We start from the raw sequence: 26,467 nt of genomic DNA on the forward strand, positions 1-26,467 counted from the left end.
AGAATAGTCACCAGAAGTGACTAGGCAGAGAGGACCTTGCTCTTTCTATAAATAGTTCCTGTCAAAGAAGGAAAAAAGAATTCCAGGATCTAAAAGGCTGATGGAAGTCCAGGGAAAGCCTTTCCTATGACTTCCAGAAAGCAATCCTGGGTGGTTGCGCACACAGAGGCACAGAGATGTTAAAATAATTTGCCCAAGGTTACTCAGCTGTGATTGGAATCCAAAGCTTGCACTTTTAATTCCTATGCTACTGCCTCTGAAATTACAGTAAGTCTCAAATAATATAATGTAGATAGACACTACATTCAAGTACATAAATGTCCATTTGCTATAATTAAGATTCTAGTGCCCATATTTGTGCCTTTTCTTATGCACTTTCCAGAGTTGAAATACCATGGCTCATCACTCAGAAAACAGTTCCAAGTCCCACCTCCTACATGAATCCTTTCTTAACTAGGTTGCTCTTTCCTTTCTAAAGATTCCTTTTGAAATCTAAAGGAGTACAGAATTTGGCCCATGATTCTCTCCTTTATCAATCATTATTCCTTAGTACTTTATCAATAGTGGTATTTAAGGAGGAAGAAATCCCCTCTCACATCTCACCACCTCCACTTATGGGAAGTCATTCATTCATTCATTCATTCATTTACTCAATAAAGGTCTATTCTGTCAGGCCCTGTGTTAGGTGCTAGACATATAGGTGAACAAAGCACGTGGTTCTTGTACTCATGGAAATTTTGACAATAGAATATGGCATTAAACAAATAAGAATGTAAATATAAATTGTGAGAAGTGTTATGAAGAACAAAGGGTTCACTAGAGAGGAGATCAAAGGGATATAATTTAGATGGGGGAAGTAAGAGAAAGCCTTTCTGAGAAAGTAACATCTAGGCTGAGACCTGAAGAATAAGTAGGACTTTGCTAGGGAAAGAGTGGATAAAAAAAACATTCCAGCCAAAGATCCTGAAGTGAAAAAGAGTTTGTTATAAACTGATGAAAACCAAGGTGGCTGGGAGATAGGAAGGGGGATAGTGACAGAAAGTGAGGTTGAAAACTATCCAGGGCCATGCTGACTTAAGGAGGAGCAGGGATATTGTGCAACTTGAAAAAAATACCTGTTATTTGCACAGTACAAACTCTAGAAATTAGGCCTTGCCTAAATCTTCTTGACTAAAGGCTTGGGGGTGGGCAAGTTTTAAAATGACTAAGGAAAAAAATAAAATACAAAAATAAAATGATTAAGGAATACTGACTTCCTTTTTGTTTCAAGGGTAGTCATATTACTTCTAAAATAGTGAATCTCTTAAACATCACATCTGGTTGTTTTGCCTGGAATTTACTTAGTAAATAAACACCCACATTTTCTACTATCATGTGCAAGACACCAAAAGGAGGTGAAGATGGTTAGGTCACATTGCCTATGACCACAAAGGAACTTAATGGCTAATGGTGTCAAGTAATATAAGGATATTAATAAAAAGGGTGAATGGAAACTATAATGAGCATGGCCTAAGTATGAAATTAAGCCCACAAAGTTCTGAGTTACAACACTTATTATCTATTGTATGTTGAGGTTTAAATCATCTACCCAAATGTGGCGACTGAAGACCAGGTTGGCTAGGGGTGGGCTGGAGGCAATCACATGGGTTAATGTATGTCAAGCACCTCGAAACAGTGCCTGACATATGGCCAGCTACCATTATTAACTACAGTAATTTATTTCTTCCAAAACAAAATTTCAATTTAACTAACACATAGGGAAATAACATATTGAATAAATAAGTTGGTATGTTAGCTATTTATTGCCAAAATGAGAAATGAGTAAGAGTTTTACAGCGGAGATGGCAAAGTAAATTCAAATATTAACTATAGTATGTAGTAAGAACAAGACAAAAAAGTTGCAAACGGGTATCAACTATCTAAATATTTATCCTATAGCTGAGTTACAAATCACCTAAGCAGTATTACAATTAATTCAACCCCAGGAGCACACTAGCTAGCACGTGGCAAGCCAGGTGAGCCTTTTCGCAGAGGCAAAATCAGTTACATCTCCAAGAAATAGTCTCCCAGCATCAGAATGAAGAGGTGGCCCTTGTTTGGTCCCTAATCTTTCTCTTTAGAACTCTGGCAGAATTTGGGGCTCAAAAAAACCATACCCCAAAGTGAAGGCCTCAGAAGCAGGCTCAGAAACAAAGTTTCTCTCTCACCTTATCCTGCCCTGCTCTCTTGCCTCTCATTCTCTCCCGAGGAAGCCATAGAAACTAGAATTTCTCTTCCCCAAGGCAGATCATAGAAACCAGAACCACTTTTTCCCACCAGCCATAGAACCTAAAAATATTACTCTAACTTTCCCTTGCCTTTCTGTGTAAGAGAGGGCCGTGAAGAAATCCTCTGACCTACCTTGTTTGGTAGTAAGTCATAAAAGCCCCATTCTAGAAAGTGTCCTGCCCCATACTCAGGAGATAGGAACGCTGCACAGAGAGGCCAAGAAGAATCTGAACACACAGGCCTTTCCGAGTTTCCCCACTCAGTCTATTCCCATTAGCTCATACCCTTTTTGTCCAATCACAGTTCCACATGGCTGTCCATTCTTCGTCGAACCCAAGCATAAAAATAGATAGTTTCCCCTGTGTCTTTGGGTCTTCGTTCTGAAGCTTCCCATGTCATGTAAAATTATGATTAAATAAATGTGTTATGCTTTTCTCATTAACCTGGCTTTTGTTCTAAGAGTGTCAGCTGTGACTATTACAACAGGGAGGAAAAGGATCAACACCTTTCCGCCCCTACACAGACATCTGGGACTGGTTTAGATGATTGGCCTTTGCCTGTCTTCCCCAGAATATTTCCTATTACAGTCTTACTTGTGGCCCTAAAGCCTTAATACCTCTATAGTAAACAAAGGATAGAGAATTATGAGTTGGACATGTTGAATACCAAAAAAGTAATGGAGAGGAAGAAATTTTGCTGCACTGACAATATATTAATAGAACAGGTTTATTCACCAGAAAAGCTGTTGGTCCCAAGAGTTGCTAACAAGCATACTTTCCAAGTCCCAGAATTAATACCAAACTGGTAAGAATAAAATTAGGGGCTTTTCCCAATGGGTAGGTCTGGCACAAGACTTCCTGAATGAATCAATAGACAAATGAATAAACAAAGTTATTGAGGGGATTGTTTGATTTTGTCTCAGGCATCCCATAGAATCGTACAGATTAAAGACAGATGTGGTTGAGCCCTGTCTTCTACAAGTGTAAATGAGGAAGCATCTTCTAGGAAGGGATATAAATTGTAGTTCAGTATTCAAGAGGTATTAAGGAAGTATGGAAGGCGTCTGGGAGTGACTAAACTATCAAATATCATAGAAATAAACATACAAAGAACAAGAGTAATTTTTTGTTGCTTTATTAAATTATTCCTCACAGAATTCTTTACAAAAACACCATGTCCCTATAAAGTCATTCAACAAATATGAAGACTTTCTATGTATGGGACACTGATCAAAAAAGGCAGAGAATTGTATTCCTGGTTCTTAATACAACTCCAAAATATTTAAAATTCTGACAAATAAACTCAAATATCTTAAATTTTACTTCACTTAAAACTTCAATAATGCTGAAATTCTGAGTGAGTATTGTGTTTGTAGTGCTCTATTTTTTGTTCACAAGAACAAAAGTATTATTCATATATATATAAAATATATAATTTTCTGAGTTGTAAATAAATAAAAGAAATTTAAGGAAACCAAATCAGTATAAAAGTTAAAATTATAGTACATTCTGAAAATGAATTCTAAAGTTTAGACAAAGTTTTCGATCTTCCTCATGAAAGAAATGTACGAACTGTACCCTTGATTGTACCCCTACAGATAGGACATTTTCTTAGAGAAGGTGCACAATCTTTGCATACTACTAGATGACCACAAGGAATAAACACTATGGACACTTCTTTGTCCATACACACTTTACATGTTCTTTCTTCTTGTAGTCTCCGCAATTGTTCTTCCATCGGTAGATCTAAGATGAGAAAACAATTTTTAATGAAGGCAATTTGCTCCTCCTCCAATGAAAAAGCAAAAAAAAAATAAAAACAATGTTTTCTACAGGTTTAAAGTGTTAATACTATTACCTGAAACATCTTCTGTGGGAATATACCTTATGTCCTGTCGTACTAAGAGAGAAAAAGAAAAAGCATTACTGTAACAAAAAAAAAGTTAATATTTAGCCACAGAATATATTTTTTAACAAACAGTTTAGACTTTGGCCATACTCATGTTAAGGCAACGAAAGTCTTTAATCTTTTTGTGCAATTAATGTTTATAAATTAGATTGAATTATTTTCAATAATCACAAATTATTAACAAAAGCATATTTTCAATTGACCTAGAAAGTTCCAAAAAATAATTTTCCAGTGCTCACCAAATAAATGCTGGTATAATGTGGGGTCACATTCTTGTAGAGAGTTTTTGAATATGGTGGCTGCAATATTTCCTTTTACTAAAATAGTATCAATCAGTTCTCTTGCTTGTAAAGATATCTGTGTTTTCTGTTTAATAACATCATGTTCTTGTTCACTAATCACTCTGGCAGTTAGTAGACTATCCAGAATTGGAATTACAGAAGTCAACTGTTGAAAAAGTGCCATTCTGTTCTTCCGTATTAATGATAGGTCATCTTTATAAAGAAGAAAACAAACACATACATGTTCAAACTCTGCTTACAAACTTCCTTCCACATCTACATATATAACAAAATAAAAGCTATCTTTAATTCATAAACAGTAAGGCATTGATGTTGATTGCTATGTTTGGGAGTACCTCATCCCTTGTGCCTAATAATAACTACTAACAGAAATTAGGCTAGCTAAAGAAAAAATTGTTTTAGGAGAGATGATTGTTATGTTTTAGACACATTTTGCCAAGTAATAGGACACATAAATAGAACCATCTAAAAAAGAATAGAAGATGTTTCTTGGAAGGTCAAGGATAGAGAGATACATTTTGAAGATAACCGAAGCTCTGAAAGTAAATGAGAAAAAGGATCAGGACCTAGAATAGTCCTGGGCACAAAGTTAATGCCCTATAAGTATCTGTTGAACAAATGTAACCACCACGCCTTAGTACTATAATTTAAAGAATAAAAATAAAAAACTAATAGGCAGAGGGAAAGAGAATTACAACTTAATATATTCTGTTAAATTATCTATATTAGAGAAGCAGTAATATATTAGAAAGTAAAAATGTAATTTGTAAAGTATATTAGTTTTTCAATCTAAGATTTATTTTTCTTATTATATTTTACTTAACCTAATATAATAACTTCTTTGAAATTCTTAAGATTTCTAGAATTTGATTGCTAATTACTGGAAAAAGTCTCATTTCAAAGTCACAGATTGTATTCTGGCTTATAAGTTGTGAAGACTTGAATGTACCTTTAAAGTATATTATTCTTTTATTCTGGAAAAATATCCTAAATTGCCTCGTTATTTACTTACCTACTGTTCTTGGGAAACTATAAAGTAATTAATCTAAATGTAAGTATTTTCATTCACTCATTCAAAAAGTATTTCTTGAACACAGACTGTGTGCAGATGCTGAGCTAGGTAGTAGATAAAATGGTGAGGCAGGGACACTAAAGGCTCTTTTTGACAAGATAAAATCATTATATTTAATATATTCTTGACTTGGAGTCATCTCTGGAGACTTTATTGTCTTTGAAAGAAATAAAAATATAGATGAATGTCTTTAGATTTTGTGGGGGTTTCTTAATTGTTGAGATGAGTGTTCTCTTCTTTGAGCAACTGTTGGCTGGTGACTAATGGCTAACACTGAGAAAACTACAGAAAACACTTGCCTGATCTTCACAGTGAAAAAGAACCTGACGTGGCTGGGCAAAGATGAACTTGGACTGTGTTGCTGCTGTACTGGTGGTGTACAGGACTGAGTAATTCACACTCTGGTAAATGGACTATGCATACGATTATACTATGGTCTGATGTGTTGGTCTGGGTTGGGCCAGAAGACAAATCTATCTTCACGAGCAGGGGTAGGTTTATCCCTGAATGGAGTGAACAATATGACTGGCAGTCATCCTGGGAAGAAAGAGATCCCAGATGGCCTCGGACAAGGATAAGGGGAAAACTTTTTTCTCTTTCTGGGCTGTATGGATATTTTGGGGCCTGAACTTTGATAAAGGAAAAGCATGGTTGTGACTTTCCAATGATTTGTGTAAACTGGCCACAGCTACACAGAGATAAACCAGAAGCTAAGTAGAGAGATTTATGAGAATGGGCTGAGGGGCACTAAGAGAGGCCACATATGGTTACAGTTGTAAATTGCCATCTGTGATATAATTCCCTTCTGTTATCCCTAAATCTCCAGTAAGAGCTTGCTAAAAGTTGCAGTCTGTTTTCAGCTGTGTTGAAGGGATTTCTGGTCCATGCCTGGCAAAGGAGAGATCAGCATTCCTCTTTGTCTAGGCCAGAGTGATGAGAGCAGTCAGAGCAGCCAGATGAGAATGGACACACCCAGAGGAAGAGTTTTCATGAAGGGCAATAGAGTAGCAGACAAGACTAGTGTGGAAGAACGTGGGTAACTTTTCCTAAGGGAATGTGAAACAGTATCCTAGGACTTGCCTAAATAACATCTAGATGCTGTGAAGGGGAACTTGCTTCTTGTGTGGTCAGGTAGGGGGCATAATCCTAATCTGGTATTTATTTATAGTCACAGGCTAAGACATACTGTTATGCTAATGTTAAAATTAATAATTGTCCCTGATCCCACCCCAATTTACAGCAAAGAGTGGTGACCAACTAGCCCGGGATCAAAAATGTGCCATGTATAATTGGATACAAAGTCAACTACCCAGACAAAAAATATAAATTAAGGAAAAACAGGAAGTAATACTTTCAATATACATACTTTAAATTGAATGAGCAACTCAAATGTATTTTATTGTGAAGAAATTTTTTAGAATTTGAATTCAGAATACTAAATATAAGAAAAATCTGACTGGATTGACTGGATTGATGAGTACATTTTCAGTATTATATAGAGTGATATCAAACCCTTACGGAAATAGAGGCCATATTAATAAATATACATACCTGATTCTTTTTCTTGAGTTGCTCTTTCTTTCTCCTCTTCCCTTATTTCATCTTCTGCATTAAGCAAATCTAATACAAGATCACTGACGGTTTTATAATTCTCTCCAGTTGTTAGGATTTTACTCTGAACTGTCTGTCTTACCAGCCTTCTACTAAAGCCCATTTCCAAAGCAGCTTTAACCACAGGTGTATTCATCATGACTGCATCTTCTGAGTGATTCTCTCCGGGTTCAAAATGAATAACTATATGGAACAAAGAATTTAATACACATGAGGAGAGTCTCTATATTTTTTAAACTGAAAGTTATTGCAATATCAAAAACATAAAATCCAGAACATGTGTAGGTACTATTTTGTATGAACTTTGTTAAATTTAAAGTGATATCCATGTTCAGTCACCAAAATAAGAATATGGAATATTGTGTTTAGATACAAAATATGCATTATCCATCATAACCAGATATATGTATGTGAGCAGGAGAAGGAAACAACGTCGGCAATCACCCCCCACTAGAATTTAGATTCCTTTTCCTCTATGTTGAATGAACACGTGGACTTTCCAAATCAAATATGTTTCTCATATTTTTGGCAGAGGCTAGTGTCATCACTCACCTCTATCACTGCAACAGCCTCCTACAATATTGTTCCCTTCCAGTTCATTGTCAACAGTGCAACCAGGGTGTCTTTTTAAAAACTCAAATCTGAGTGTGTCACACTCTTTAAATTCCATCAACTATTCCATTGCTCTTAGGAGAAAATCTAAAATCGAATTGTGGCTCACAAGTTCTCATACAATCTGGACCCTGTTTACCAATTCAGCCTCATCCCACTTACTCATTTGCATTCTGCACTTAGCCTGGAAGTCACAAACTGATGGCTCTTGTGTCAAGTTCTGCCTGCAGTGATGACCACTTTTAGCGTTGTCCTGCTTCACTTATTTACCTGTTTGCAACACCTACTGCTGGCCATACAGAATTTTGTTCAGCTTTTCAAAGGTGCCTGTTCCTTCTGCCTGGAATACTCGTTTCCTCCCTTGTCACTTGGTTAACTTCTACTCTTCTCTTGGGTTCTCTGCTAAGACAAATACTTCCTCTGGAAGGCCTTTCTGCTCTTCCAGGTCTGGGTGAATTGTCCTGCATGCACTCTCAAATCACACTTTCCTTTCCCGACCATATCCCTTTCTCCTATCTGTGCATTTGTCAGTATCCCTTAAGTTATTAGCTCATGAGGCCAGGAGTTATGTTTATCCCATTCTCTATTCTTTTCTCTGAACAGCAGATATACAATAAATATTTATTGAATTGGATTGAACATAAGAAAATGGAGAAGAGCTTGTTCAAATATTGGTTCTACCATCTTTTAGGTTAAAGTTGATAGACAAGTCACTTAACCTGTCTGAGCCTTGGAGTCACTATTAAAGAATAGGAATAGTATTTTCTACCCTCTCCATTTCACAGAAAGAGTATGTGAGCAACCTAATATTATGGTATATCTGTTCCCACGCTGGACCAAGAACAAGGGTTAGGCTAGATGTACATAGTTCGTTAAAACTATAGATGCCCAAGCCCCACCCTTAGATACTCTGATTCAATTCAGTACGTCTGAAGCAGAAACTAGAAATCTGTAATATTTTTTAAAGTTCTCCAGGCAACTCTGATATGCACTGAAGTTTGAGAAATACCAACACTTGAAATACTTGAAAATGAATACACCAATACTTGAAAATGCATTGTAAATTATAAATCAATACAAATGCATATTATTATTATCAACTTCCAATGTTAACAGTACCAAATGGTTCTATTTAAATGCAGTAATTATTATCATTGTACATACTTGGTGACTCTGCATTTTCATCTTCTGGAGTGTCTGATGTAGATAACAGCTGCAGAAAAAAAAAGGATATAAATTAAAATATAAACCTTGCCCATTGCAATAAAAATGAGTCAACAGACCTATTAATTCCATGTGTTGCACAATGACTTGCTTACCGGCAAAATAATTTTTTAAACCAAAAGCAATATTTTATTTCATTCAACAGTTATTCGCTAGGCCATAAACTAATAGAGTTTCTGTGTCTGTGTGTGTGTGTGTGTGTGTGTGTGTGTGTGTGTGTATTAACAAATATTTTCATTAAGGCAGGAAAATGTCAGTTCCATTGACCGTGGTTAGGAAGTGTTAATATTACTCCATCAAACTACTAAGTTCTTATTTGCTTTTCCAAGAAGATTAGAAAGAGTAACAAAATTCTCTTTCTCAAACCTTTTGAAAAAAATTACTATATAGTGAAACTATTAAATCCTAGCCAGTTTTTTTCCCTCAAGTAGTTTAATTTATTGCAACTCGACTAGACAAATGCTTAAAGAGAAGTATTATTTTCAGATTGCTAATTATGAACCTATTCTCCAAAGAATAGTAATTTCTAATATCATGTCAGGTTTTATTTTTTAAAAATGTATTTTTTAAACAACTCTTGTCTTTCCACTAAAATAGCACTCTCTGTAATTATAAGAAAATAATTTCTCTGTTGGTAACCAATGATTAAAAAAAAACTTTCCCTACCTACCTGTTCAAGTAGGTGAGGGTAACTGGCTTGTACTCGACTGATGAATTCTTGTCCTTTAATTCTTATCAGGTACTCACACCTAAAAGGTAAACAGAATAAAGTTTGGGGGGTTACTTATAAAAGTGAAATGAACATTTAATAATACAAATTCTTCATCTCTAGGTGCTTATCCCATTTCAAATCTGGTTAAGTGCTTACCCCAAATCACATAATCATTTAAGATCACTGATTCTAAATGTAAAGTTTGAAGAATAAATAAATCCTAGCACAGAGAGAACTGATTCTCTTGTATTTCTTTCAAAAAAAATTGTTTTAACTACGCATAAATATCGTATGATAGAATTCAGATTTTTTGGGGGGGGTCTGTGAATTTTTAATTTATCTTTTAAAATGCTGCTTATCACAGTTAACATAAATTTGATTAACTACTAGTAACTTTTTATATGGTTTGAATATTTTATAAAATTAATCTTACTATTTTATATTTACCAGGATATATTATGCTTCAGTTAATTTTGAGAAGCCCTAAATATTTATCTTAATTTGAGCAGAGCTAATCCAGCCATTTGTAGACTGGTAAATATTTCAAATGAGCATAAACATACATATAACCATTTCCCTGTTTGTTTAGCATATGGGGAATGGTCAGAGACAGTGCAGTGAAAGGCAAGTTGACATAAGAGGCAGGATATAACTGGTAATCTGCCAGGGCTGAAGTGGATAAGAGTAGGAGCCTCTCGGTCTACTGCAGTCAGGTAAGGGTGTCTGCACTCAGAGCTCTCAGCTGCTCTCTGCAACTATTCTGAGATTCCTTTAAAAACTCCCTGACGGGCCGGGCACGGTGGCTCACGCCTGTAATCCTAGCACCCTGGGAGGCCGAGGCGGGTGGATTGCTCGAGGTCAGGAGTTCGAGACCAGCCTGAGCAACAGCGAGACTCCCGTCTCTACTAAAAATAGAAAGAAATTATCTGGACAACTAAAAGTATATATAGAAAAAATTAGCCGGGCATGGTTGGCGCATGCCTGTAGTCCCAGCTACTCGGGAGGCTGAGGCAGTAGGATGGCTTAAGCCTAGGAGTTTGGGGTTGCTGTGAGCTAGGCTGACGCCACGGCACTCACTGTAGCCCAGGCAACAGAGTGAGACTCTATCTCAAAAAAAAAAACAAAAAAAAAAACAACTCCCTGATGTATTACATTAATAACAGAGAACATAGAGACAGGTAGAAAGTTCTCTGAATAAATGATACTGCTCATTTTCATGATAGTTTTAAAAGCTGGAAATGTACAAAGAGGGACAAGAGAGAAGGAAAGAGGAAACTGAACACATTTTATAATGTCAGATATTCACAAGCTTTGGCAACTCCTAGAAACCATACATACCTTGTCAAATTTAAGGACAAAACAAATTCATGACCCTACCAAAGCACATTTACCATTCTTTTTGTATATTCACAAAATTACCACAATGGAAAGTTAGTAGCACTTTTTAAAAACTTATGTAAGTGTTCTTTACAATCTTCACAATTTTTTAAATCTGCAATAGTTAGGGAGCACAAAGTTGATACAAATGAAGATAAAGTACTATATTTAAAAATGTATATTAGGAAAATAAGTTTTATATGATGAAAATAAGTTTAGTAATCAACATTAAATAATACTAAAAGTTTTGGCCATGAAAAATATAACCATAGGCCACTTGATTTAGATGAAAAAGAAGAACATATAAAAGAGTGCAGAATAATCAAAAGGGTAGGATATGACAATAAAATACCATGTGGCGATGAAAACAGATGAGTCTGTATTTACCCTGACCACCCAATTTAATATCGTAACCTTAGCCTGGCATTTCTGATCTCCCTTACTCTGCTCTTCTTCCTTTTATCTACTTATCTTCCAACATGTTATATAACTGATTTATTAAGTTTTTATTAATTGTCCTCTCTTGCTATAAAACAAAGAGTCTGTGTTTTGTTCAACTGAGTATTTTACGCACCTAGAACAGTGCTTGGAATAGGTAATCAATTAATATTATTGAATATTGAATGAATGGAAATATGTCCAAGACATCTGCTGACTGGAAAAAGTTTTAAAACTATAATATCTACTTTATGTAAAACCATATATATTTATTTTTTTATGTACATATGCATAAAGAGATGTCTAGAGAGATGTTTATTAAAATGGTTTACCATGGTCATCTTTAAGTGGTGAGATTTCTGGACATTTTGATTTTCTTTCTCTGTACTTTTCTACAGTGTGAGGCTTTGCTTTCATAATGAACATATATTTTTTAAAACATATATATTTCTTAAAAAATTAAACAAATCCCAAATCCATTTCTTCTTTGTCTTAAATTCATCAAAACCTTTAAGTAATTATTTTTCTAAGGAATCCATCCTAAACTTATTCACGAATGTGTTTTTGAAACAAAGACAATAAAGTAACAGTTGATTGATTATAAATACATATAACTGATTTCACGATAATCACAGAAATTTGTAAAGAGAATTTCAAAACAATTACCTTGGAAACCATTTGGCATGTTCCACCCATGGATCATCTCCTGATTCCCAACACCTTAGTCCACCATCACAGCAAAAGCATTTGACATCATCACTGTGACCTAAAATTAATTTTGGGCCAAACTTATGAATGCACATAATTTGCTCACTAAAATGTATAAGATAAAACATGTTGAATTTTTTTATTAATAATATCAGATTAAGTTTCTTACCCACATAATAAAAACCTGCACTTGCAAGCTGCTCAGGATGAACTAGAACACTAGAAGGCCAGTTAAAGAATGTTTTGAAGCGGGCTGCATGTGTCTGCATGCTCAGATTAGAAACAGTGTATCTTGAAGTGTCTTGAAGCTGATTTTCTAAAAATGGGCAATTGGGAAAATGTCGCAGGTGTTCTGACATAGCATCATCCTTTGGTTCCCAGTTGCTCAATTTTCCACCACAGGCAAAGCAAGCCACTCTGTCTCCAGGTCCTATGTAGTAAAAGCCTGCTTTGGCCAGATCTGTTGGTGACAGAAAAGTCAATGGCCACATCTGATAAGTAAGTAATCTGGCTTTTTCAGTATTCATTGCACAGTGATAGGGACTTGTCCTCAAAGCAGAAAGATCTTGATTTGCTCTGTTTACCGGATTCGATGGAAAGCTTGAATACGAGCCACTGAAATATCCACTGTTTTCCAAACCTGGAAATAATGAATGTGTGGAATTTCTTGCTGAAGAAGGAAAAGTGGGCTGAGAGGTAGCTTCCAAATTGCTAACTGAATTTAGATTCTGAACAAAGCTGCAACTAGGATACAACTTTTTATGCTTTTCAATAGGATTGTCTCCTTGTTTCCAGTTATCCAGCATCAGACCACAACAGAAGCACTTGACCTTGTCATTCACACCCGTGTAGTAGAAACCAGCACGAGCAAGACTCCTTTCTGAGACAGGAACACCGGCGGGGAAAGTTGAATACGTAGACATTCTGTAGAGTTCACATGAAAAGTCATACTTCAATTCAAACATGTTGGCGCTTTTCATCAAATTTGATAAGAATATGCTATTTTCTACTATGTTCATAATGAAATGGATGGGGAAGAAAAGGGACTAGCCTTTCTCTGGGGAGGTAGTTTTGTGCATGGCTTTTGCTTTTATTAGTTTTGGTACTAGGTTGAACACCTAAAATGAGAAATCTTTCATTCTTTTTTCTTCTAGGCATTTATGGTTTCAGCATGGAAAGATTCTAAATCCTATACTGATACATTTTAAGGGACAAATATGCACAACTGCACCTTCGTATAATCTTTATACATATAATGTAAACATGATGCTACATAGTAATCTATGATGAAAATTAAAACCCTTAATAGAAGTGTACAGTGTTTAAGTGGTCAGGATGCCATTTAGTGTCAGGCATCTCCATAGCTAGGTCACCTTCTTCAGGCCACTAGAATACTCCAGTGGCATTCAACCAACCTGAAAATAAAATGTTTGACTCACAAAGCTAGCTTCTTTTCATGGTGGAAAACAAGTACCCACAGAAAAAATATTTAAACTATGTTTATTTTGCTTTTTGGAAATTGTGAAATTTGGTAGCCAGAAAAAAAAAAAAAAGGATAAGACCTCAAAGGGGGAAAACAATACATTACCATTTTTCATTGATTATAAGATGCCTGTTTTAATACCTGTTACTGAAAGGTATCTTACAATTAATGACATATCATGTTTTAATTAGCAGCATTTTTATTTCTTAGAGGTACATAAAATAATGGTGTGATTTATAACTGATGACATCGTAGATTCAATGAAACATGGTATATCCCAAATTTTTCTCAAATTAGTACTTTTTATTTCTACAATCATTTTAATAGGGAGAACAAAACAACCTAAGATTTCCCTTCAAATAAAGAGCTTAAGTAGTATCAGGATTGGTTAACACATCTTAAAACCTGGTTTCAAGACTTATTAAGTAATAGTTACTTCCTCATAGATCATCAGGAACACGGTTGCTTAGTCATAGTGACCTTAAAAAGTTAAACATTCTATTTAAATAAATCATCGGAGATTAATTTATTTGTTCACTTGGTCTTTGGACTCAGCTTCATGCTATTGAAGCAACTCAGTGTTACTATTTTCTCATTCTGATGGTATAATTGGCTAGACCCTGGAAATGTCCTTTATATAATCATTCACATTCTCATCATTCTCATAGACAACAAACCATTTGAAGAACTAAATTTTAGACTTTTAAAATATATCGATATTCTTGTAAATATATTGATGTTCTTGGAAATGACTGAATAATTTCTTCATCATTCATCACATTTATCTTTCCTACTTCCTCTAAATTTGTTGTATCTGTCAAAAAGTCTTGTTCTTGAGATTCTTTGTCATTGCAGAAGTCTTTTACCATGTCGAAGTTTTCATCTGCATATTTCTCTAATTTCGCAGTGGGCTGAATATTCACTCTTTGTTCTAGATAACTGTCACTCATTTTTAAAACTTTGCCAAACACAAATACTGTTTTCTATTCTACACAGCAGCCAGTGGGAGACTGCCTAGCCAACTTTGAAAAAGTGCTTCAGTAATATGCCCCAGCTATAATCCCTTCTCCTTTACTTCCACAAATCAAATTCAAAATCAACCTCATTATAGTTACACCTCATATAACTTGATTGTATTTTTTAAATTAACATTCTTTGGATACTATAGCAAAACACTAGTTAACTAATTAATTTGTTTATTCATGCACAAAACTACCTCCCGAGAGTAGGCTAAGTCCCTTTTAAGGATTTTAGGCCTCCATTTTGAGATGTTGTGATTTATAGAAGAAACTGAGAAAAAAATCTAGAAGAAGTTCGTCTCCTCTGTAAACCTATTAAAAAAAGAAAGTTTCAAAAGTCAAATAATTCATACATGTTACACAATGATCTTTTTAAAAAACATGTTCTCCCAAATAGAGCACTGGTATTTTCCAATTGTCTGCCATGTGCAAAGTGCTTTACCAGATACTGCAGAGGCCAAGAAATCCCAGATAAGGACCAGAAGTCTCAAACTGGTGGCCAGTAAACGTATTGTTTGGCTTGCACAGAATTGCATTAAAATATTTTACTACTTTTTTGAAGTTTTTATTTTGAAATGAATCTATACTTACAGAGACTTACAAAAATAATACAGGGTTTCTGTATACTCTGCATTCAGCTTCCCCAAAGCTAACATCTTACATAACTATAGTCCAATTATAGAAACCAGAAAATTAACATTAATACAATGCTGTTGATTAATCTACATGCCTTATTTGAATTCTACCAGTTTTTTTTTTGGACCGTAATATTTTTAAATCTTATAGTTAATTGCCAACATTTTTAAATAACATTCTAGGTTCCAAGCCTCTCTTGAAAAATCAGAAGATCTAGCAACACCGGGCCTGTATTTCTGCATGGCAGCAATCAGCTAGAGTTGAGCAGCAGCTGTACCCTTTAGAAAGGGCACATGCTGTCATTTTGTCACTGTGCTTTGACTCCCTGATAAGACTAACTGTTCTGGTAATCTCTGCTAGCAATAACAGTTGCTATCTGTCACCTAACTGGCACTATTGTTTTGCTTACAGTAGAATTATGAGCAAACTGAAATTGTTGTAACATCTGTGCCTATCAAAAATAACAAAAATGGAACGTACATAAAGAGGTACATAAAGACATGTTTTGAGAAAAATGAGAGAAATGTATTTGTGGAAAAGAAGAATATTCCTTCATGTCAAATATGGAAACACAGTATGCTTTTGTTTAAAAGAGACACCCACAGTTTCACTCATTTATATCACCTGCCTGGCCTTTGTATGCATTTGAGTTTGCAAACTCCTTATACAGATCTTACCCTAAAGAAGCTTTGGTGTGAAAATAAGGTATACATTTGTGGGTATTTAGGCAACAATTATATAATAAATATACAAAAATATGCCAAGATGTCAACCCTGAATCAGTTCAACTTCTTTCCTAACCACTTCCAACACCCAGGCTTCCAAATGCTGCTAGAGAAGATCCGCAACCCTGCAGACTGGGACTGGTGTCACTTCAGACTCCACCTCGGCTGGCCCTTCACCATCCCTTGGCAATTCTACTTAGCCCTGCTCAGCAGCCTAGCCCGTTGCCCTACGCTGTTCTTCCAAACGTTTGGTACCTTCCTCAAATTTCTCCTCCACTCTGCCCCATCTCATTTTCAGTCAATTGCTTTGCCTTCTATTTCTAAAGAAAAGAGATTTCACTGAGCAGTAATCCTTTCACATTCTCACATCCAAGCCTCTTTTGCTCACAACCTACTTGCTGCCTCAGTTGAAGACTTGCCCTTTCATGTGATCCACCCTCTCCTACCACCTCAGAAATCGTGCTCTTGACCCCATCTCCCCTCGTGTTTTCGACTCTCACTTCTCTCACTCTCTACTGGACCTTTTTCTTCCACCTAACAATCACCCTATGTTTGAAAGTCTATCTCAACTTTCAAATGAAAACAAACAAAAAAATCTTTCAACCCCACCTTCCACTGTAGCAACTACCCTGTATTGTACCATCTCTTCACAGCCAAGCCACTTGAACATGTGTCTATGGTTAATGTCTCTACTTTCACCTCTCAGATACAATCCTTAAAGCCAGCACCACTTAAAACTACTCTCCAAGTTAATAACACCAATGGCTTCTTTGACAAAACCAATGGAAATTTTTGCATTTGACACTGGGGCCCACTTCCTCTTAGAAATGCTCTGTTCCCTTGGCTTCTCTGATACCACTCTCTTGGAATTCCTCTTTCCTTTCTGGTGGTTCCTTCTCAGATTGGCTCAGGTCTGCAGCCTCTTCTCTTCTGACTCTATTATTTACCCTATCAAGTGGGTAACCTCCCTAATCCCAGGGCTGTTGGGTGTTCCTACCCTCTCGGACACTCAGCACATGCATCTCTCTGACGTTGGAGGGTGTGTGCCTTTTCTTTCTGCTTCCTCCTAGGCAGTAAGCGCTTTCAGAACAGGAACTATGTTTCATCTCTATACCAGCCCTCCCCCACACAGCATCCACAGAGTCTGGCGTATAGTGTAGACATTAAGACTTGTGAGCCAGGCATGGTGGCACACGCCTGTAGTCCCAGCTACTCTGGAGGCTGAGGTGGAAGGAACGCTTGAGCCCAGGAGTTCAAGGCTGCAGTAAGGTATGATCATGTCACTGTACTCCAGCCTGGGTGATAGAGCAAGACTTTGTCTCCGAATGAATGAATGAATGAATGAATAAATAAATAAATAGAAGGCCAGGCACAGTGGCTTCTGCCTGTAATCCCAGCATTTTGGGAGGTCAAGGTGGGAGGACTGCTTGAGGCCAGGAGTTTGAGACCAGCCTGGGCAACGTAGCAAGACTCTGTCTCTAAAAAAAAAATAAATAAATAATAGGGGGTGTGGTGGCATGTGCCTGTAGTCCCAGGTACTCCAGTCGCTGAGGGAGGAGTATTACTACAGCCAAGGAGTTCAAGGTTGCATTGAGCTATAATTGTGCCACTGCACTCCAGCCTGGGTGACAGAGACCCTGTCTTTAAGAAAGAAAAAAAAGACTTGTGAAGAAGTAAATGTTAGCAAACTTGACTGGGCCCTGCATGACCACAGTACCCCCCAACAATTTTACATTAATGTGTACAAAGTCTACTCAGTGATGGTTTAACATCAGGCTTTAGAGTCAGGTATCTGGGGTGCCCAATACTAATCAGTCCCCCTTTACCAGGAGTAGGACCTTGGGCAAAGAAATCTCCATGAGCCTCAGTTTCCTCATTGTGATCAAGATGGCTGTGGCACCTGCCTCTTAAGATTGTGATAATGAAACGAGAAGAATATCTGTAAAGTCTTCAGAGAGGAACCTGGCAGATAGTAGGTAGCAGCACTTAATGTTAGCAATAAATAATAGCAAATAAAGTTAATATTATTGTTACTTTAGCATCAGGATATACTGACTAGATTAAGAAGAGCACTACTGGGTTTCCAAGCCCATCACCAGGAAAACAACCAAAAATCTGCTTTCTTCTATCTCTTAGGAACAGTCCTCTATTTGTTGGTTAAACATTTCACTGTTTCCTAACTGTGCCAAAGCTCTACTTTAGGCTCTGTCCTGAGGCTTACTTGGTACCTGCAAAGACCTCTTGACAATCCGAATTAAAATGTCAAAGCTTCACCATGCCACCGCCTCACGACAAAAGTAAAACAACAATTGAGCATCTGGAGCCGACCTGTGGGCCCTGGAGTGGTGTTTGACAACCGTGCCACCCCGACTGCCGTCCTGGGCAGCGCGTCCGGGCAGGGGTGCGCGCACCCACTCACGCGCACTCACGCGCACTCACTCACGCGCACTCACGCGCACTCACTCACGCGCACTCACTCACGCGCACTCACGCGCACTCACTCACGCGCACCCACTCGCGCACCCACTCACGCGCACTCACTCACGCGCACCCACTCGCGCACCCACTCACGCGCACCCACTCACGCGCACTCACTCACGCGCACTCACGCGCACCCACTCACGCGCACCCTCACGCACACGCTCCTCGCCGCGGTCGTCACCCACCTGCCCCCCTCAGGCCGACGCGCAGCAGCCCGGACGAGTCCTCTCCAGCGACACCCGTCGCCCGGCTCGTTCCGTGCGGGGCGCGAGTCTCACGCTGCCTTTTAAACACCGCACCTCCCGCGCCGGCCCCACCCGCGCACGCAGCCGGCGCCCGCGCCCCGCCCGGTGGTTTGCGTGCGCGCTGGTGCTTTCCTTTTCGAACTTAGGGGAACTCCAGCGGCAATAACCACTCACACTTCCCCTTAACCAGTGGCCTGGCAAACCCACTCGGGGATTTCCATGACCCTGAAAGCATGATTCTTTCTGAACCGAGGCATATCCGCGTGGCGGTTTACGCTGCAAGACCTTTGTTTCCTTGTTCGCGGCTCGAGGAAGTCTTGGTAACTGATGCAAAGAGGATCGTTGGTCAGCCTTACTGGAAAGGGGCAAAGTGTCCCTCGCCCCCACCCTCCATAACCTTTAAACATGAAAAAGGTTAGATTTCTAAGCTTCTACAAAGTCCAGCATTAAAAAAAAAACACTGAAATCTTTATGATTATTTTTACTTTTGGTTCTGATCAAGAAAGTAAGAGATGAAAGAAAACACAGGGGTATGTAAAAAAAATCATGCAGCTCTCCTTTTCAGTTTATTTTTACCATTTTAAGGATTGGAATTATCTCATTAGTTTTCTATATTGAAAAGTTTTTTTGTTTTGTTTTGGTGGTTTTGTTTTTGTTTTTTAATAAGTAGGGCAGACTCAGCTATAAAAAAAATTCCTCCTTTTAGCCTTTTGTCTCACAGGGGAGGTCTCTGAGTTACAGTGACATGGAAACCTGATTTCTTTGAGTCTAACTGCACTGCCATATTTTCCTCAACATTCTCTGTCTAAGCAACAAATGTAAGCAACTTTATCTACAGTACATGCTAGGCTAACAGATGGATTGGAAGAGCTCATCTGATTTTCTGTCTTTCAGCAGATCAAAGAGAATCTCTAAGCAAAGGCAGAACCCATATAGATTATTTGGGACTTCATCATTCTGTGGAAATGGCGTGCAGTGGGTTCAGCACAGAATCAGACTAAGCAGAGGCATCTTCCGACGTAGGTGGACTTGGCTATCCTTAGCAACTGAAGTTCCAGTTGGAATTACATAAAGCTAAGTTTATTTCTCATACAGGGACTTCAATCCACGTTTGAGCTGGCTTAGTTCAAGACTTTCTAACCCATTTTTAACTCACTCTTGAGACAACTGAAAACATTTTGTGGACCTTACATATTTTTGATCATGTGTCCACCAGAAGAATTTTGAAAAACTCTATATTCCCTTGCCCAGTTTTAACTTACATTAAAACTCAAAGTTGTTGTAGTTGCCAAGAATCTACAAAATGTAAACATAGATTTTTTTTAATAAAATTGATACAGCACTCTTTTAAATATATTTGAGGGACGTAACACCATAGCCATTTGCCACCCACCATCATCCATTAAACAGTAAGTCAGGTTATCTTTAATATTAATAGTTTGAAATAATTATATCATTGCCTTTTGTCCTTGAACATTCCAGTTCCCCTTAAGATTGTTAATATATGTTCATATTGGACATCTTTTATGATCTCTCTGTTACATATCTCTGAAACAAATACATTTATAAGTTGAAATTTAATTGTTCCCTTGGGCTCATAAGGCACTAAATGTCAAAGAAAAATTCCTCTTTGATTGCATTGTTATCAGTATTATATTCATTAATTTTGGTCAAAACAATATAAAAATATTGTACATGTTAATAATTATTAAAGATAAGTAAAATTTTATTATAAATACAATTTTAAGGAATTTGCGGCTTGCATTTTAAACAAGTTGTTCAAGTGTATGTTCATGAATATTATCTATTGCTAGAATATGATAGAGTTCAGCACAGATTCTGTTCCTTTTTTTCCTTTCTACAGATTATAGATGTTGAAAAACCTTTTTCACATAAATACTTGGATAAGCCCATAAGAAATTTTGTTCTGGTAATTCTTTCACAATGTTTTGAGTATCTGTTTTATATTCCAAAAATCATTTAGTGACCTCTAATCAAAAAATTTAATTACTTATCAGTGGACAACTCAATGCTGTTAAAATCAGTGATGTGGAAAGCACTGAATTTTTCTTACCCAGATAAGGTTGCCAGAGTTAGCAAATTAAAACACCAGACAAGCTTTGTGCAGTGGCAGTATTGTACATAGCCAATGAGGTTTCTTCAAGGCACAATTATTGCTAATCGAAAACTTTTCCCAATACTCCTCTGTGAAGACTTGCAATATAGCTGGTATTGACAACTTTTGGCAGTCTCTAGGAAGACTAAATAAAAAAACAAACAGGACACATAGTTAAATTTAAACTTGAGATAAATGAATAAATTTTAGTATTAGAATGTGTTATGCAATATTTGGTACATGTCTATACTAATAAATTATTCATTAGTTATCTGAAATTCAAATTTAAGTGGGTGTCCAATAATTTATCTGGCAATGCCACACTCAGATATTAGAGTCATTCATTTTCTCAACACTAATACCAATTATTTCAAATCGTCCGGGAGATTTTTACACCCAGGGGTAATATACCATTTTAGAACTCATGATGGGTAAGAGATGTGAATCTGTCTTTTGTAGGAAGAGAGAGAACCATTGTGAAAAGGGAGGTGAGAAGATAAAATAAGCCTGGCAACCTTGACAGCTCTTGTTTTCAGTCAGATCAGTGTTAGGAAAAACTACATACAAAAGTTGAGAATTAGGCTGTTAATTCCTTAAAACATTTCAACTCCCACTTACCTATTGGTAAGTCTTTGTAAACACCCATGAGAACACTTACCCCAATTTAAAGACCATGATTAAGAAATCCCTGAACTAACTAGGATTCTCAGATTCTTCAAGCTGGTAGTCAGAGCCAGGATCAAACCTGTCAGGCTTGAAACAGATCAAAATGTCTTCTTTGTAACCCTTTGCACAATTTTATTGATTTTTTTAAAGTAATTGTTTTCCCACATAAATGCACATGGGCAGGGACAATATATATCTTGCTCACTGCATTATTCTAGTACTAGGAGAGTTTCTACACATAGTAGGTGCTCAGTAAATCTTTGTTGACTAACAAAATTGGAGCTAATCTATCCACTGGGCTTGCTTTATTCTAAACCTGCATCCAAATTTTTAATAGTGTAATATACCTTGCATTTTTCTTCTAACCCTTTGTATATTCCAAATATTTTATGTAAAAACTCCCTTTCTCCTTTCAGCATCCAGCTCACTTAAATACATTTTATCTCCAAATACTCTTTTTGAGACAGAAGTATGGAAGGAAACATTTGAGGAGTGACAAGGCAGACTCATACTGTATAGCCATTTCTATCTCTAGTTTGCCAGTTTTGTTCTAATGTCAATGTGTGAGCAAGCTATCCGTGAGACGGTTCTTCACCCCATTCCTGGCTTGGAACTCTGATAATTCCTAACAGTGGTGTTTTCTAAATATCCTACTATTAAATAATTAACTTAGAAGTATTTTTTTCCCTTGAGGGCAATCATGATTAAAAAAATATTTTTTCTATGGAGGGAATTTCACATATTAAGAATGCAGTAGCAAATGCAGTTCCAGCCCAGTGTTTTTTTCTGGAAGTTTTTAGATTTTTACCTATAAAGATTCTACCCAGGAATCTAGAACTGAAAGTGAAAGTGAAATCTAACAGGGAACATGCTGTTCTGATTCCAAAGTACAGCCTGGAGTCATTGTAAATTCTGGGAATTTCCTTGTCTGTTGATAAGTTCATGACATCTTGCAAATAAAATACTATAAAACCAGCCTTGAACCAGTGCCAGTGAAGATCAAATATACAAAGAAACATCGTTTAATATAGACCTGTTCTCAATATGATGAAGTTTGCCCTTATAAATGCTGACTTATTTTATTTTATCCTGACAGTACTGGAATAAAATATAATTTATATAGCATAAGGTACAGAGATCTTAAGTATATAGCTTGATTAGTTTTGACAGATGAATGTACTCAGGTAACCAGATCAAGATCAAGAACATTTTCCATCACCTCGGAACATTCCTTCATGCCCTTTTGCAGTCAATACCCAGCTAGAACCCACTCCCACCCGCTCCCACCCCTCCTCCCCACCCCTCCTCCCCACAATCACTATTATGGTTTCTATCACCATAGATTTGGTTTGTCTGTTCTTGAACTTCATACAAATGGGATCATACAATGTGTACTCATACTGGCTTCTTTCACTCAACGTATTTTTTGGTTTCATCAATATCCTATGTATCAGTCATTTGTTCTTTTTATTGCAATAGTATTCTGCTGTGTAAATATACCACAGTTTGTTTATCCATTCTCTTGCTGATGGCATTTCAATTGTTTCCTGGGTCAATCCCTTGTGAAGAGAAAAGCTATGAGCCTTTTAGTTTAAGTCTCTTTATGAATCTATGAATTCATTTCTGCTGGATAAATATCTATAGAATTGTCATTGGGTAGGCGTATGTTTATTTTTATTAGAAACTGCCAAAAGGTTTACAAAGTGTTTGCACCATTTTATACTCCCCCCAGCAATGTATAGGAGTTCTAGCTGCTACCCATCCCCTCCGAGACAGTATTGTCAGCCTTTTAATTTTAGCTCTTCTTTTGGGTATATCGTGGCATCCATTATGCTTTTATTTTTTATTCCCTGGTGATTAATATCGTTGATTATATTTTCATATGCTTCTTGCCAGTTTATATATCATCTTTCGTGAGGTGCCTGTTCAAATCTTCAGCCCATTTTTAAATTGAATTGACTTTTTGTTATTGATTTAGGGGAATTCTTTATGTATTCTGGGTATGAGTCCTTTGATATGTGCAATTAAAATGTTTTCTCTTCATTTGTGGCTTGTCTTTAGCCTTCATTAAGGGTTTCTTTTGATGTGGATAATATTTTAATTCTATGAAGTTCAACTTAAAATTTTTTCTTTTATGCATAGTATTTTATATCCTGTTTAAGAAATATTTGTCTCCACCAAGATTATGAAAATTTCCTTCTGTGTTTTCTTTTAGAAGTTTTGTAACATTCCTTTTTACATTTGGGACTAGGATTCATCTCAAATTAGTTTTTGCATATGGTGCCAGGTGAGGGTCAAGGTTCATTTTTTCCTCTAAACATTGTGCCAGCACAATATATTAAAAAGACCCATTTCCTCTTGAATTGCCTTAGTGTCTTTGTCAAAAATCAACTGAACATACATGTGGAGATCTATTTCTGGACTCTTTATTCTGTTAATCTATTTGTCTATCCTTATTCTAATGCCATACTGTATTGATTACTGTGTCTTTATAGTAAGTATTGATATCAGATAGTATACGTTCTCTGACTTTGTTCTTCAAAATTGTCTTGGCTGTTCTGAGTCATTTGAATTTTCATATATCTTTTAGAATGAATTGTAAATATCTTTCTTAAAAAGATGATTTATTTTGCTGCTGGAAATTTGATTAGCATTGAGCTCAAGTCAATCTATAGATCAGGTTGAGGAATATGGACATGTGAATGTTACTGAATCTTCTAATCCATGAACTACATCTATCTATCCTCTTTAACTTTGTTTTCAGTGCAATGATCTTTAACAACTTTTAAGTTTAATCCTAAGTATTTCACACATAGTAAAATAAAGTATACCTATTACGTTTGATCCCATGAAGCAGTATTACTAGCAGAAATTCAGAGCTGTGACAGCTGTGGCAGTGGTTCCAGGCTCACATCAGCCAAGGGTGAGGCTCCGGAGTAGGTCACAGGTGTGAGCCGTTAGCAGCTTCTCACAGCATTTGGGGTTTAGGTGCATGGGGAGATATAGAGGCCAATTCTTGATTTAAGGCTAAAAAACAGTAGGTGTCTGGCCTAGGACCTGATGATTCATATAGGAGCCAAATCAGCTAAACACCTGATCCCTCTGAGGGTGAAAATGTTGGGACAACCCCCTATGCTAGCTAGGACACAGCACTCTCAGACACGGGAAGCTTGTTTGGAGAAGAGAGCTGGACTAAGAAGACTGGCAGAGGTGGCAGGAGAGAGACAGTACCCAAAGAGCTGTTTGTATATAGAAGGACTCTAGTACTGATGTTCTTCCTCATTCTCAAAGTCTTCCAGCCTTCCATTGCTGACGTCATGCCTGTTTTTCTATAGAAAATATTTGTGAAGCACGTAGGTTTGAGTGCATTCCTAAGACCTAGAAACTTTAAAAGCTGAATCGATCAACTCCAGATACCTCCCTCCCTCATTCTACCATTTTCCCTGCTTATAAGGTATGGGAGGAGGAAGACAGGGCAATTTCCCGGATTCTTAGGGCCAAGCAGAGGGGGTACGATCGTAGCCCCTTCTCAATGGCACTGGGGTGAGGCAAGAGAGGAACAAAGGGCACAAAACATAAGGAAGCACTCACCCTCAGGTTTGTGTGATCCAGTCCTGGCCCTGCGCAAGTAAAAAATACGCATTGAGTAGGTCCTTCTGAATTGGGAAGCAAGAGTTATTGTTGAATTGGTCTTGCAACTTCTGAATTAACTTGGCATAAAATCTTCTCAAAACAAAAAGCTCTAATCTATCTAGAAAACTGGAGGCAGTGCTTGGCTTGGCACGTCAGGGGTTTCCTTGTACACAGTGCTCAAGGTGTTTGGGGACAGCAGTGGCTCGATGCAGGCCCTGTGGTGGCAGCAGTGCTACTCTGGAGCCCGACGGTCTTACTTTGAGTCCCGCTTTACTCCTTCCCAGCTGTGGGACTGCAGCAGGTACTGCTGGTCCCCAGCCCACATTCCCTTATCTCCTTGTGCACCTGTATCCCAGATGCTGGGAGAGCTGCTAACAGCTTAGACCTGTGAACTACTGCAGAGATTTTTCCTCTGGCTGATGTGAGGCTGGGACCACCGCCTCAGCTGCCACCCTTGCCATCCCCTCCCTTTCCCCTGTGATCAGGCTAAAGCTAGTCCCCGTCCTCGCTCGGCTCACTCCCCTGCCATAGCCGCCACCCTCACGTGCTACAGGCTTTCCTGAAGAGTAGTAACCCCAATAGGTCAGGTGTTCCCGAGTTCCCGTCCCAACTTTTGCTTCTAGAGAACCTAAGACAGTGGTGCCTTGAGCAAGTTACCCATTACGCACCAATTTGTACGTCAGCTGTAATATGGGGATAATACTAGTACAGACCTTTTAAGAGTGTGATGAGGATGAAATGAGCTAATACTTTCGAGGTACTTAGAAAAGTACAGAGAGAAAGAGCTCAGTAAGTGTAGCTCTTATTCTGAGAGGTTGATGCCATCTGATAGATATGACAGTTCTTTATGTTTCAAAATGGGTTATGTCAGTTTTTCATAGCAACCCATCACTACAGCTGAGAGAAACAAACCCAAAATGTAATCCACACTAATGAGAGGAAAGACACAATATTTTCATGCCCCCCCACTGTATCTCTGTCAGTAGAAAGTGATTAAATTAATTATATGTTTAGATGATGGAACATTTTGCAGCTACTTAAAAAATTAAGTTGCCTGACAGAAGCAAATTCAAATTCTCCCTGGAGGAATTCTCCCTGCAAACTGGGTCTCAAAAACCCAGTGAATATGAGCTTTCATGTAAAGTCACAAACAGATTAGAATCATCAAAAGTAAGATATAAGAGAATCCAAAATGATCTACAGAATTTTTTGCAATAATTGAATAGGACTA

General features: G+C 37.4%; 1 protein-coding gene and 1 non-coding gene across 2 annotated transcripts; one reads left to right on the forward strand and one right to left on the reverse strand.

Annotated features, from left to right (window-relative positions):
* Positions 1–3,386: 3,386 nt before the first annotated feature.
* BIRC3 (baculoviral IAP repeat containing 3) lies at positions 3,387–18,867 on the reverse strand. The gene is made up of 9 exons (XM_045556827.1): positions 18,762–18,867; positions 12,402–15,046; positions 12,191–12,290; positions 9,668–9,746; positions 8,938–8,986; positions 7,102–7,344; positions 4,416–4,670; positions 4,126–4,167; positions 3,387–4,013 (listed from the first exon to the last, which is right to left on the reverse strand). Exons 2-9 carry the CDS (start codon positions 13,249–13,251, stop codon positions 3,820–3,822), a joined length of 1,812 nt encoding a protein of 603 aa, XP_045412783.1. The 5' UTR covers positions 13,252–15,046; positions 18,762–18,867; the 3' UTR covers positions 3,387–3,819.
* A 2,070-nt stretch (positions 18,868–20,937) lies between these two features.
* Positions 20,938–21,082, forward strand: LOC123643022. The gene has a single exon (XR_006736600.1). It is a non-coding gene; the product is annotated as a U4 spliceosomal RNA (small nuclear RNA).
* Positions 21,083–26,467: the final 5,385 nt, after the last annotated feature.

Source organism: Lemur catta, chromosome 7 (genome assembly GCF_020740605.2).
Source record: "Lemur catta isolate mLemCat1 chromosome 7, mLemCat1.pri, whole genome shotgun sequence".
Taxonomy (NCBI): Eukaryota; Metazoa; Chordata; class Mammalia; order Primates; family Lemuridae; genus Lemur; species Lemur catta.

Coding starts and splice junctions, on each gene's coding strand:
- BIRC3 (XM_045556827.1), bottom strand. CDS start 13,251: ATGAACATAGTAGAAAATAGCATATTCTTATCAAATTTGATGAAAAGC. Junction 9,747..12,190: donor CATGCCAAATGGTTTCCAAG/GTAATTGTTTTG, acceptor TTTACCTTTTAG/GTGTGAGTACCTGATAAGAA. Junction 4,671..7,101: donor AACTCAAGAAAAAGAATCAG/GTATGTATATTT, acceptor TTCTTTATAAAG/ATGACCTATCATTAATACGG.